The following is a 15305-nucleotide window of genomic DNA, read 5'->3' on the forward strand; positions in this document are numbered from 1 at the left end:
AATGCATTGAGACAGCCACGAACAGATCCATGGGAAACCACATACATACAGACTCAATCAGACTAAAGGGTGCCAAACGGCGAGCCAAAATCAGAGTATACGGATAGTATGCATAGTACGCGCCTATATCCTACTTGGGAAGGCACGACAGATTATTATCAGAATCGGATTCTCAGATGTTCAGAAGTTATTTTATAAGAATTTCATAAAAATAGTTGTATCATAATCAAAATAATAGTTCAGATGGTTTCTGAGAAAATCGGACAAAACGGAAGTATTTAAAGTATTACAGAAGATATCGGGCCTTGCGGGCCCGCCTCGGACCAACTCGAGGCAACATATGTAAATTATCGCTAATAGACCTTATGAGGTCATCCATAATCGTTTGGAAGTGTTCCGACTCCGTTTAGGGGAGTTTTGTACAAAAATTCACTTTAAAGGCAATTTGTAAGAAAATAGCTTCAATTGAATTGAAGGAATTGGAGCGGTTTTCCGTCTCGAATTCCGGGGAACGGAGTCGTACTTAAGGCTCGCGGCCGAGCCTATCACATCCAGAACATGCCTAGGAACAAAGGAAAATGCTTCACATACCTCGATAGCGCCTTACGCTCGCTTGGCGTCGATCCCAATCTCGTCCAAAATCTAGAAATGGTCAAGTTTACCATTTGTTAGTTTCAAACTTTTCAATAATCCACCTTAACACATGTTTGCCTACCGAAATTTCGGCAGCATTTCCTCTGTATATAAGACATCCCCGAGACTTAGCTCGGCTCAATTCACTACACAACAACCCAGAACAACAGCAAAAACAACAACAGACATTAAAACACACACTATGGCATCACTAGCCATCGTTTCGGCATAACGACACATCTTTCGTTTCAAACTTACATTTCCGAACCAAACTTGTTATTCTGATATTCATCACCCACCAAATTCATTACAACATACATCGGAAGCATCCATACCATTTTCACCCAATATTCATAAGGTATGCGAACATTCAAACTTTCCATTAAGCCACTACTTTTCCAATTTTTCCTAACCTTCAACATACAAGTTCATTATACATTTCCATCTTCCAAATTCATCCACAATAATCATAATTTTCCTCTTGATACTTTCATCTCCATTTTTACATAAACCATAACAAAGTTGTATGTTTTCCTACAACAACTTAATAACCATTAAGTTCCTTCACTCTCCTCACATAATCCATGATTAAAACAACCAAAATATTAATTCAAATCAGTCCATCAATTTCAATTAAAACAGCCCCTCACCCATAAATTTCAACAAAACAACAAATGAGTTTATAATGTTGTTTTCTCCGTTCTAATTCGTTAAAACTCTAAATAAACACTTTAATAACATAAAAGGAATTTTATAAATACCTTATCAGAAGATCCACCACGAAAATTTCATCCCCCAAGACCAATATTTATCTCAAATTGAAGGCAACGCAACGTACAACGTTTTTCTCTTCATGAGCTTCGGGATTCGGAGCTCGGATTTTGATCAAAATGACCTTCTTAGCCTTGAAGTTTTCTCTCTCTCTCTCTCTAATGGAATTTTCTGGATCTTTTCTGATCTGAAATGTGGAGGAGGAGGCTGAAAACTCCCTTAAATAATAAGGAAATGGGCCTGACCCGGATTGGAATCGGGTTGGGCCCATTTCACTGCCCAGCTTGACCTTTCCGCCTTACAATGTCCATATCTCCTTGTACCGACGTCGCCAGGGAGCCCACGACCTACCGTTGGAAAGCTATTCAATTATCTACAACCTTTATCTCTGGGCATTTTCCCAAATTCTAAACTTATAATGCCGTTTTTGCCCCTCCAAGTCTGGTCATCCGAAAACGTTTTCTTAAAAATATTCGTTTGGAGGGCTTCCACTTTGATTTGGCCCCAGGGCCCTTCACGGGTTGTGTTTAACTTTACATATACGATTCATATAACTTTTCACATGTCCCAAAAAAAATATTGATGTGTGGGCCCCACCTCAGCTTACAAATAATTCGACGTTCGAAAATGCAGGATATAACACAAATAATAACATAAATCAAAGCACAAGAAATTATAATGCGCTAATGCGCCTACTAATAAGGTAAGATAACGAGACTTATATACTAGCCTTCTACCCTAATGTGGGTCCTCCACACCTTCCTATCTAAGGTCATGTCCTCGGTAAGCTGTAACTGCGTCATGTCCTGTCTAATCACCTCTCCCCAATATTTCTTTGGCCTACCCCTACCTCTTCTGAAACCATCCATGGCTAACCTCTCACACCTCCGCACTGGGGCATCTATGTCTCTCCTCTTCACATGCCCAAACCATCTCAGTCGCATTTCCCGCATCTTGTCTTCCACCGAGGCCACTCCCACCTTATCCCGAATAGCCTCATTTCTAATCCTGTCGCTCCTAGTGTGCCCACACATCCATCTCACCATTCTCATCTCGGCAACTTTCATCTTTTGAACGTGAGAGATCTTAACTGGCCAACACTCCACCCCATACAACATAGCCGGTCTAACCACCACTCTGTTGAGCCCAAGGAGGATATCATCATGAAATGGTTGTAAGTGTGATGTGGCGTGATTTTACGCCACAATCGATGCTTTTCGGCTATAAGTTTTACTTGTTTTTAAGCAAGTCTATGTGATTTTACATGATTTTTATTATGTTTCAGGTAATACGAGGTCCCTAGAGCCTAAGTGTGGAAAACAAGCGAAAAAAAAGGAAAAAAGTTGATCACTGGAAACAACTGGAGATTCTGGAAATTTTGGTGGAAAATTACCCTGTGCGAAGTCATGCGTTCGCGCCCACGTGAGTCAGTGACTCTGCGCGTTCGCGCCAGTGTATCACGCGTTCGCGCTGAAGAAGAGAATTCCTGCTTACGTCATCCACGCGTTCGCGCTGCCACGTGGCGCGTTCGCACTGAAGGTTTTCCGGCCCAGTCCGAGCAGAACTTGGATTTTGACGATTTTTTCTATTCCAGTTCATTTAAAAGCCAACAGGGAGCATTGTAAAATTATCTTGGGCATAAAACACAAATTTAGAGGCTAGGGTTCCTACGTATATTTTCTTTCTTTTATTTGAACCTTATTTATGGGAATTTCTTGGTGACAATTGAGATTGAAACTCTTGTTGTGCTTATTTATTGATCGACTTTATTTTTAATCAAGTAAGTTATTGTTATTTTAATTATTTTTGTTCTTCAACGTTTCTCAAGGGAGTAGCTAACCCTCGGACTCACCCATTTATTTTGTTTGAAACTCGGAAGAAGAAGAACAGGATTGGATAGAATAATTAATATGAATTAGGGGCGTTAACGGATCTAACGGAAATTGACCTTGGAATAGGTGATACCACTTGTAGCCATATTCGGATGTTCTTAATGCTCCTAATTGCTTGAGGGATCTTCAATTGGGTAGTCTAGTTAATCTTCGGGAGAGGTTAATTTAGAGTCATTATCCGAGGCTAATTAACATAAACTTGCTATTATTTATACTTCGTGAAATAGATTGGATCGTTACTTGAGAAATAGATTCCTTAATTCCTTACTTGTGGCCATTGATCAATTTACTTGCTTTCTAGATTAGAATCTAAATTTCCGTATTTTATCAAAAACCATCATTGATGTGTTCGGTCTATCTATTGTTAGTGATAATTCCTACTCTGCTTAAACGCCTACATATTGTTCTCTGCGAGATTCGACCCAACCTTGTTGGGTTACTATATTTGACAACGTCCGTGTTATGCCATTAAAAAGTGTAATTTGAGCGTATCAAAGTGTGCACTTCTGTGGGTGTTTAACCAAAGAATAGCACTCTACGCAACATGGATGCCAAGTTGCTGTACTGGGCTGGCTCGGTTGTTTATGCTTCAGCAGCTTGTCTTATGTCATCTCATGGAGTTCCTCTGAAGTGCAATTATGGAATTTGTTTCCATTAATTTTACTGGCATTCTTTTCATGGATGAGAGATCTTCCGATGATGTTTTGAAGCTGCTTGTTCATCAGATGAGTAAGGCAAGCCGAATATGTCCAGAATTCGCGAGCACATGGAAGCCTGAGGATGCACTTCAACCTTACTGTTGGTGTGTCAGATTGGGTTACCGAGCAATCCTCAGGTATTAAATCTGTCTTCTTTACAGCATTGACTTTTCAGTGTGAGTATGCTTTAGTTAAAGTGAGTGGACTCAACATACTCTCTTTAGTCTTTTGTAAGTTCATTTTTTTCAGGACTTTTGCTCCTGTTGGTAAATGCATTCTTACCTTGTGAAGAAAAGATTATTTTACTCTATTGGTTCTTCCTCTATTTGCTTAAAAACGTGCCTGACTATTGCCATTTTTGCTTATCATGTGAAAGCAGGTGCTGGTTCGAACGAATTTCAACATCAGAAGAACTTTTGTACAGGATAAAATATCCAATCGGCATCTATCCTTTTTGCCTTATTTGGGAATGGTGCTTTATGGAGTTTATAAATTCATATAGGTCTTCCATGCACCATGGATGACAAAATTTTGTGGATTATAATCTGAATCCCGCACATAGGAGAATCACAAGCTTGGACGGTTTTCAGGTTTACAATGTTTAATGTGATCAAACATGGCAGGGTAAATATTCTTATTCTTTTATTTTATTTATCATAGCTTTGTACATGTGTGCAATTTTCTCTTTTCTTCCTGGGTCCTCAAAAGGAAATAATAGATCCTTGGAGGGGAACCATCTTTTTGATAGATGTAAAAGAGATGCTTACTGAATATCCATTTAACATGTAAAATATTAGATAATGCAAGTCCTTTTATTTGATTTTTCCGTCAATCTCTAAGTGGAGAAATTGTTTAGCTAGTGTGCAAATATGTTGCGATGATTCTCCAGATTATGCTTCAACTTTGTATAAGCTGCAAATAGGTAGTTCCTTTTATCCAAATTTTTGTTGCGAAAAAATTCGTCAAATTGGTTTACCATGTTGATGCGTATTTTGCATACTGAAACAGCTCTATGCTTGATGGTAACTTAAAAAACAGCTTTGTACATCTATGATATCCATATTCGCTCTGTGTACGTGTGTAAGAGAGAGCGAGAGAGCGCTTAAAATGCAGATAACATATAAACACTTGAAATTTACGTGGTAAATTACTTCAAAGATTTAATAATCATAATGCTCAATTTTTTTAAAGTATTACGTCTCATGCCTCATTCATTATTTCACTTATCGTATTTTGAAAAGTATTTATATTGTACTAAAGCATGATTTTCTCATGCAAGACTTTGAAAAGTACCATTTCTCTCTTTACCCCGATAAATTTTATAATGGGTGACAGGGTGATGCACAACCAATAGTAGTTGTGTGAGGGCATCCTTTCCTCGTTAATTGTTTTGTGGGCCCCCATTGTCAGCACTCCTTATCTCTCCTTCATTTCTTCTTCTTTTTTATTTTGCTGAAACCCGTCATTTCTTCAAACGCACCTTTGTCCCACATTTGTAGTTCTATTTGGTTCTTTTCTTTCTATTTTTCTCAGCTCTTTTTTGTACTCCTATGTGACATGGCAGAAAAGAAGCGGATTACACATTCACAAATTCACTTGATTGTTTTTTTCTTTGCCATTAATCTTTGCGCGCGTCAACTAATTCAATTAAAGAAATTTACTCCCTCCGTTTCATTTTAATTGTTATTTTAGCTCTTTCACGTTCATTAAGAAAAATAATGAATATAAGGTATAGTTATTAAGTTAAATGCTTTTTGAGAATTGAGTAATATTAAAAAGAACTATTTATTTAATTTTAAGGACATAGTAGAAAATAATTGACTACTTTAGTTTTGAATTCTTAAAGGACAATTATTTTGAGCTAAAATGACAGTTAAAAAAGAACTGAAATTTTTGAAAATTTCCAAATCACATCTCAAAATATTACATCTGGACCCCAAGAGGACCTCCAAAAGATAATTCTTACTCCCTCTGTCTCAATTCATGTGGCACAGTTGAAATTTCGATATTCAAACTTCGAACTTTGACCGTGTATTCAGACATAGAAGCTCTAAGTTTTTTGAAATAAAATTTATATATTTAAAAATTACATAAAAAGTTCTATAAATCATAATAATTAACAACTTAAAATATTTAAAAGACATACTCCCTCCGTTTCAATTTATGTGAACTCATTTGACTGGACACGATATTTAAGAAAGAGTGAAGACTTTTGAAACTTGTGGTTCAAAATAAGTCTTGAATATTTGTGTGGTTGTAAATCATTTCATAAAGTAATTTTTTTTTTTCAAATTACGAAAGAGGTCATTAATTTTGGCATGGACTAAAAGGAAATAGGTTCACATAAATTGAAACGGAGAAGTATAAGAAAATTTCGGTAAACAAGGACTTGATAGACTCTAAATTCCAATCATGCCACATAAATTTGGACGGAGAGAGAAATAAGAAACTCAAACAAAACTTAGATTAGCAATAATCACTGAATAGACGCTAAAGCAATGATAAATTTAACGAATATGAAAAAGAAGAAAGATAATTGGTCGGTTAGTTCTTCTAGTTTCTTTAAAAGTTTCACCAAAATATCTTTTGCTCATCCATGAGCAAGTGAAAACACACGACTACCCATCAATATCAACATGAATTGTGGTGACATGGTTAGGATTTCTCCACCCTTAACCAGAGGTCTTGGGTTCAAGCCCCTGAGAATGATTTTTTTTTTGTTGGGAATGCCGACTTTAGAAATGGGCCCGGTAGAACGCGAATTCGAATTTAGTCGGGCTTCAATGCGGATACCGGACATCGGGTGGGAAACAAAAAAAAAAAACACACCATAAATATCCTCTAAAACCTTACTTGTCATTGTCCAACTTACAAAAACATTTATCAGAAAACCCCCCTTTGCAGATTTTGTAGTGTGTTGAAGAATATAAATGAGGAAAGAAAATTGACACATTTATAAAGTTGTCTTTTAGGATATCAGGGAAATAGAAAAACAAAATTAAATCCAGATTAGTACACTCCATTTATCTCTATTGGATTTTTAACAAATGAAAAAAAAAACTATTACTATAAACTAGACGCAGAGACCAAATAAGCCAAACACCTGTTATGCCCCGAACCATGGCCTAGGCATAACACGGCACTCGGTGACTTGTTGAATCAACATGGGGGCATGAGTTGATGCGGAATACACTTTAAAACATGGATAATCTGAGTAAGCACGAAATCTTATAATAGTACTGAAAATACTTGTTTGAAATATGAGGCGGAACTAGTCTGAATAAATATGATAATACCGAGCGAAAATGGCTATACGACTCTGAACAACTGACAACACATAACTGACTAGTCTATGAAACCTCTGATATGAGTCTGACTACTAAACTGTTTACCGGGACAAGGCCCCCGGCATGCCTTTACTGCATGACTGAAATAAACATAAATAGAGATAACACCCCGAATAGAATGTGGCTCACCCAAAAGCTTATACGAGCAAGTCCTAACGTGCTGATCCGTCATCCTATAAATTTACATCGTGAAATGTAGGCCCCCGGACAAATCAAGGGGACGTCAGTACACTTGAATTGTATTGGTATGTAAAGCAACTGAATGAAATAAAGCATGGCACATGAAATAATAGAACTGAAACTAAAACTGTAAGCTGAGCGTGAACATGAGCATATTTGACATGAGTAAAACATTTTAAGTGGGAGAGCCTTAGTATAACCGACATGTGACCACCACGTAAGTACGTGGCGTCTGATCTCTGCTTGACCACCTAAGCCATCCTGTACCTTGCCGGGGTACAAGACATGAACATGAGCATGAATGGATCTAATAACCCGCAATGGATAAACATGAAGGTATCGTCCTAACTGGGTGGAGCGATCCTTATCCTACGCTGGCAAACGTAGTTTCAGGCTGTCTGAGCCTTCTCGGTAATCTGTACTACTTCCAAAACATGAACATGGATATAGTTGTCTTAGAAGCCCACGAATTTCATAAACCTTACTTGTAACATGGTTTATAATTATAGTTTAACATGAACATAGATACATAATATAACTTGCATGAAAACATGGAGACATGTAGGATTTTCATGGAAATAAGCATGATAGTTCATATCTTGCATGTAAGAACCCATGGAATGCAAAGTATGGGTTTTTATGGATTACAGACTGATTCTTAATAACCAAAATGGAATATCAAGAATACAATAACGAATTATCAATACAAACATGGTATATCATGGTACATGAGCTTAGGGTTATCATAAACATGTCTATGTCACACCCTGACTTTACTAGGGTGTGATGGGCACCCGACCCCATATTCGGAGCCGAGCGAACCCGCTAACTCTTATCGCATTCTTAATCTCTTTAGACTCTTACATCAATAAGAAATGAAAAACATAGTTAAGCTTCTAGAATCTTTCTTTCGTTGTTCTCAAATCAAACAAAATCTGTGGTCATGTGGAGTCTGTAACATAAAATATAAAGACACATCGACTGGTGAAGCCGCTTTCAAGACTGACATACTACACCCACGACTCTGTCTGCAAAGTCTCTAACACTACTCAGACATCATAGCACACATACTCTGACTCGGCAGCACTCCAGGAACAAGTGGAGCTTGCCAACTCCGCTGGAACATCTTCTATAATAGCTTCAACTCATCTGGGTGTACCCGCGCGGCATGAAATGCAGCCCCCGAAGAAAGGGGGTCAGTACGAGCAATGTACTGAGTATGTAAGGCATGAATAGTAACGTAGTAAGGGATGTAAATATCAATAATAACAGAATGGAAATACGGAGCATATCATGAGGTAAAAGAGTAACCTGTACATATGAGTGCCTCTTAGGGCGGATGCCATGCATGCTTAGCTTTCTTTGAAAAACATTTCTTGTCCATATATAGAAAATAGAACATGTCATAGCGCCGAATACGTCGGCTCCCCCACATATGTCCCGCGTCCGGGATGAAATTACGCCAACTGACCAGGTGGCAATGCGTCTATAGTGCAACATATGACCCTTTTCCCCATATCCCCCATATACATATACATATACATATATCATATAAGCAGCATGCATGAGAGCCCAAAGAAAGTCATGTATCCATCGGAGTGACGTAAGGTCGGTAACCTCCGATTACATTATGGAATAACCATGGCCGCGTTGTCTCACCTTGAAGGAACAATTATTATAAGATGAGACGAGCAACGAATAACAACATACGTAAACCGACACCTGAAGGCTCAGAAACAAGTTTCGGGTCAATCCGATTTAGTATAAGAAAGTTATGAGCGTTTGAAGTATAGAACCTTCTATGAACGTTTCAGAAGCTATTTTTGGAAAATCAAAGCAATAACCATATCAAGTACCTTTCGAACATGAAATCATTCTTATCATGGTCATCATGGAAATATTCTCATCCTCGACATCATCAATGTCGTTGTAAAACATATCCGTCGTTATTGTCATAAAAGCTTACAATACCATAAACCTTTGTTTTGGAAAAATACGGACATTTTTGGAAAACATTGACGGGTTATTGGGAAGAGAATCATGCCTTGGAATCATAAACATCTAACTTTTGAAAAACAAGTAAGATATGAAAACAATTATGAAATCATAACATCGGGATCATGCCTTTGAAAGAAAGGGACAAGCCTTAACATACCTGTTCCACGTCCTATGAGCTACGCTTAATTGTCCAAGCTCGCTATCGCTAGTATACATTCAAGAAGATTGACGCAATCATTAGATTCATCACCATATACTTGTCTTAATCTTTCAAATAAATTCACTTATGATCTGCCGAAATTTCGGCAGTATCTCCACTGTAAATACACCATCCCCGAGAATCTAACTCGGCCTAAATCATCAATCCGATAATTCAACTCGGCCAAACTATCAACAACAATATCATCAATCATACCAACAACATCAACAATCAATTCAAGACACATTCTAACATTAACAACTTTTGTCATACAATTCAACGACATTTCATTTTTTTTTTCAATTCAATTCACATAACATTCAAAACGACTCAATCAACACACTACTTCACCCGACACCTTCCAAATTCAACAAGAACAATAACAACTTATTTCCTTCTTTCAAATTCAATCACCACAACTCAACTTACAATCTTCCAAACAAATGTCTCACTTCCAAGTTCACGAATTATATTTTCAACGTACACATTAGTAATATCATTCCTACAAATATAAGAAACCATACTAATGTCACACTAACTTCTTCAACAATCCCACAATGATTCCAACTTCATTTCAAGCCATCAAACTTTCATTTTACATCACATAATCCATAACAACAACAACAACAACAACAACAACAACAACAACAACTAAAATACTACGTAAAATCATCTCAACATACCCAACTAGGGCAGCCTCTATACGGCCACCACCACACACCCACATATTTCATGAATTTCATCCAATTCCACATACTACAACAATCAAATTACTAAATAAAATCAATTCATCATATCTTACACCACACCACCTCTATTCGGCTACAACCAAGACACACATAATTCATGAGTTTCATCCATTTCTTCATATTACAACATGCACAAATCATCCATAACACATGAAAGAGAAGGTCAACCTTACCTTTATACTTGGACTCCTTCATTCGGCTAGGCTTGTGAGTTGCCCAAAGGGATGCTTTGCTTATTCCAACAACTACTCCATGTTAATAAGGGCCTTCAACTTGGTTGGAATACTAGAAGAAGAATATTTTTCTTGATCAATTCTTCATGGCCCTAGGCTCGGCTAGCCATGGCCGAATGGTGCCTTATTTTTTTTTCTTGAAGTTTCTTGAATGCTTGTAGGAGAGAATTGTGTCTTGCTATGCAAGACTTGTCCATATATATAATTACTCCCAACAAATAGAAGAGTGGACACATGTCCCTTCTCTATTTTTCTTGAAGTTTCTTAAAAATAATCAAATATGCCAACTTGTCTTGCTAAGTAAGCTTAGTCCATGTATATTTATAATTAGCCCCCATTTAATAAAATATGGCATGTGCCACACGGCCAACATGGCCCCTCCAAGAACCTTCTCGAATATTTTGTGAAATTCCCATTTTGCCCCTAGCCTTCCGCAATATTACCATGGGCCATTTTGTGAATTTCCCTTTTTGCCCTTAACCTCTCTCAATATTTCCATACTAATAATGTTCATAAATAATATTCATAACCAACTTGTACATTAAAATAATTTTGGAAGATGGTCATTCCCTTAACTTACCACGACTACCTTGAAATATCCGAACGTACAAAGTACGGGCTATAACAGTCTAGAACCCTAGTTTTGGGTGAACTTCATATAATCATGGAAGAACGTGGCGTGGGGAAGAACAATGATGTTTGCACACATGGATAGAAACCCTACATACCTGTAACGCTCCAAAACTTGTAAAAAGGTCTGAACTTGAAGGAGAAATCCAAAAGCTTTAGTTTGAATCCTTTAGATGGGTTTTCTTGAAAACCCTAGGTTAGGAATGATGAACTCTTATTTAATATTCATGAATATATGTTAGAATTCACTTGAGATGCTTTGAATAGGCTTACCTTGATGTATTCTGATGGTGGGAAGAGAAGAACTTCGTGCTAGGGCTTGGGAATGTGAAAAGTGGAAATAAAAACTAAAGTCTGAATTTATACTTTTCACTGAAGTGGGAAAAGTACGGGCAACTTGTATGTACAGTACTTTGAAGTACGGGCCGTACTTGTAGCCCATACCTGGATTGTCAAAATCCAGTGACTTGGTATTGATGCCGGAATTGTACGGGAGAAAAGTATGTCCCGTACATTGATGTAAGTCTCGTACATCCTAAGCCGTACCTCGTATGGCAAATTCCAGTGACTTCAAATTTTTTCCCCAAGTTGTACGCCCAAAATGTACGTCCGGTACAAAATTGTACGGCCCGTACAAAATGACGTAAGATGTACAATTACCATTCCAAGGTAAATTTTCAATTCCAACACTTCCCGTCTTGGTTTGTAAGTCTCGAATCATGAACATAGATTAGTTTAGAAGTACTGGGTGTTACAACACCCCTTCTCAACCATCCGACGAGCCTTAAGGAACGATATCACTTTCTTCGACACATGACTAGTAGCACCCTTCCACTCCAACCTAGGGACTTCTGGTATAGCTAAAGGTAACGGTCTTGGCATGACAGTCCAAGATCGCATGATAAGGGAACAACCAATTCATACCTAGGATAATATCGAAATCTACCATATCCAAAATCATCAAATCAACTCAACTGTCATACCCCATCAAAGTAACCACACAAGCTCGATGCACTCGATCCACCACTACAGAATCCCCAATAGGAGTAGACACACTAATAGGGAAATCAAGCGACTCACATAGCATATCCAAACCCAAAGTGAAATAAGTAGACACATAAGAGTATGTAGAGCCTGGATCAGATAATATTATAGCCGACCAACGGCAAACCAAAATAGTGCATGTAATGACCGCTTCATAAGCCTCTGCCTCTGGTCTACCTGGAAATGCATAGCACTGAGCATGTCCACCCTCGACCTGAGAACCTTCACGACTACCACCACGGCCTATCTAAGCACCACCTCTACTAGAATAAGAACCACCTTTGCCATTCTGTGCACCACCTCTAGCCAGCTGTGCCAGTGACCTAGGTGTAGCAATCTGATAGCCTGCGTGTGGGCCACGTTATCTAAGTCTAGGGCACTCTCTGGAAAAATGCCCTAAATCACCACACTCAAAACATCCCTAGTATACCATAGGATGCTGAGCAGAACTAGAATGATCAGAATGATTACCTTGACCTCCAGATCGGGAATAAGAACCCTAAGAACCATGCCTCGAACCATGAGAACCACGACACGAAGAACCACTTGTCGAAGTCTGAATCGCTTTCATACTGAATTGGAAAAAAGCACTGTGAGCTCATTACCTCCAAATGTCTTCCACCAGTTGTAAAACCATGGTGGAATTACTGACTTAGTTATTTGTTCGCTATATTTTACGAACCATGTGTGAGAATTAGGTCATACATACAACAAGTTGTACCATGCTGCTTCATAATCATAATAATTATAGGTTTGCGGCCTATGCTGTCTGGATAGCATAATTGGGGTGTGTAAATGATCAACTTTCCATTTGAATGGGCTGATGATCTTGTTTATTGTGAACTTTGAATATGAAATGTTGTCTGGGTCACGACTATCTCTTAGACAATGTTCAATGGTTAAGGATCCTATATCTATCAGGATGAATTCATAATATCTCCTAGTCTTGATAGGATCATTGGTCTCAATATAGCCAAAATTGGTGTAGCAAGGTTTGAGTAAATCCTCAACCTTCCAATCTGAGTAATATTTGTCTAATGCCATAGTTGGTATTTCTGCCTTTTTAACAATGGCAAATTATTCTGTGGTTGCCTGCTGTTTACCTTCCTTATTTGAGGGAGTGTTAGGATTGAATGCCTGTGCAAACGACTCTGGGGTCTTCATTTCATAACAATCACTAGTTTTGAATTTTACCTGTTGTTGAGCTTGTAGAGGGTCTTTGCATCCTCTGGAATGGTAATTGAGGTGGTTCTATTTGGGGAATATATCCAAGAATGGTTAAACTTTGTTGACAAGTGACTGGGCCCGTAGGCCTCATGGGCATAGTTAGTTTTGGAAATTCAGCTAAGGCTAAATACCTCTTGTTGGATTTTTTCTGAAAGGGGGATGTTGGGGCTCTCGGTCTAATTGTTACCATGTAAAAATACCCTTGTAAGAAAATCTGGTAAAGAGTTTGATTCTCCTTTAATAAATTCAATTTTAAAAATTGAAACTAGATAATAATGCTTGCTATCTGGCAAAGATTTGTTTTGCAATAAGATTTTTAACATCTTTTTATAAAATTTCTTTAGCTGATTTGCAATCAACACTTAGTAAAAAGTTTTTGTTTATTAAGTCATCTTGAAATTTTGTAATACATAGTTCTATAGATAAAATTTCCTTTTTAACTGTACTATAATTCTTTTGTGCAGGATTCCAGATTCTTGAGGTAAAACGAACTAATCGTTCTGGAGATTCTAAAGAGACTCTTTGTTTAAGGATTCCACCGTATCCTTCAATTGAAGCATCGATCTCTACTATCATAAAAGCATCTGGGTTTGGAATACGTAGACATGGAAGTTTGTTTTTACAACAGTTTTGATTTTTCTTACCGTTTCTGTCTGATCTAGACTCCATGGAATTGGATTCTTTCTAAGACGCTTGTAAAGGGGTTCACAGATTTTCCCAATGTTAGGAATAAAGTCTGCAACATAATGAAGACTTCCTAAGAACCTGTCACGATCCATCTAGAGGGCCGCAACGAGCGCCCGGTGCTAGCCCTCCCGGGCGCCCCTTGGCTGACATTTATACTTACATCTAGGTGAGCCACATAATTTAACATACTTCTATTCATTCATCATGCTAGTCCCATTGGACAGCAATGCCTTTATATCATTCTTGGAATCTATGCCACATCAATGTACATGAGTCGACAAGGCTATCAAAATGATATACAAAATATAGGCCGACAAGGCCAAACATATCTAACCATATACACGTGGCTACGAGCCTCTAAGAAGAGTATAACATATCACATGAGCAGGATAGGACCCCGCTATACCCATAATTATGTACACAAAAGAATAAGTACCCAAAAGCTATGGCTCCGAATGAAATGGAGCTCTGCTAGGTAATCTCTGAGAAAGCAGCTATGGATCAAGCCTGTCTCCCTATGCACCTGCGGGCATGACGCAGCGTCCACAAACAAAAGGACGTCAGTACGAAGAATGTACTGAGTATGTAAAACATGATCAATATCAATATAGAGGCATAAATAGCAACATAAGAAATAGCATAGGATGGGAGATGGCAATATCATCGTCATACGCACTTACTTGCCTTTCTAGGAACTTTTCATTTGCTAATGCATATTTATGTACATACATCATCATCCGTATTCATAATAGTACTCGTACCATATTTGTGCTCGTATTCGTATACATGCCCTTATTCACATTCGTTTCACATTCGTATACATAGTCACATTATATTCGTATTCACATCATATACATAATCTTATCATATACATAGCATTTACATAGCATACCCGACCACGTAGGATCGGTGTTTCATACGTACTTGGCCACCCAAGGCTCAAGGTTACTCATACCTGGCCCTACTAAGGCTTCAGGGTTACATCTACCTGGCCTTACCAAGGCGTCAGGGTCATAT

General features: G+C 38.0%; 1 protein-coding gene and 1 long non-coding RNA gene across 2 annotated transcripts; both read left to right on the forward strand.

Annotated features, from left to right (window-relative positions):
* The first annotated feature begins 781 nt into the window (after positions 1–781).
* On the forward strand, positions 782–3184 carry LOC132606187 (uncharacterized). Its single transcript, XR_009569629.1, has 2 exons — positions 782–2578; positions 2690–3184. It is a non-coding gene; the product is annotated as an uncharacterized LOC132606187 (long non-coding RNA).
* Positions 3185–3796: 612 nt separating this feature from the next.
* LOC132606186 (uncharacterized) lies at positions 3797–4820 on the forward strand. Its single transcript, XM_060319571.1, has 2 exons — positions 3797–4131; positions 4374–4820. Exons 1-2 carry the CDS (start codon positions 3935–3937, stop codon positions 4516–4518), a joined length of 342 nt encoding a protein of 113 aa, XP_060175554.1. The 5' UTR covers positions 3797–3934; the 3' UTR covers positions 4519–4820.
* The last annotated feature ends 10485 nt before the right edge of the window (positions 4821–15305 follow it).

This window comes from Lycium barbarum, chromosome 8, assembly GCF_019175385.1.
Source record: "Lycium barbarum isolate Lr01 chromosome 8, ASM1917538v2, whole genome shotgun sequence".
Taxonomy (NCBI): domain Eukaryota; kingdom Viridiplantae; phylum Streptophyta; class Magnoliopsida; order Solanales; family Solanaceae; genus Lycium; species Lycium barbarum.

Coding starts and splice junctions, on each gene's coding strand:
- LOC132606186 (XM_060319571.1), top strand. CDS start 3,935: ATGGAATTTGTTTCCATTAATTTTACTGGCATTCTTTTCATGGATGAG. Junction 4,132..4,373: donor GGTTACCGAGCAATCCTCAG/GTATTAAATCTG, acceptor ATGTGAAAGCAG/GTGCTGGTTCGAACGAATTT.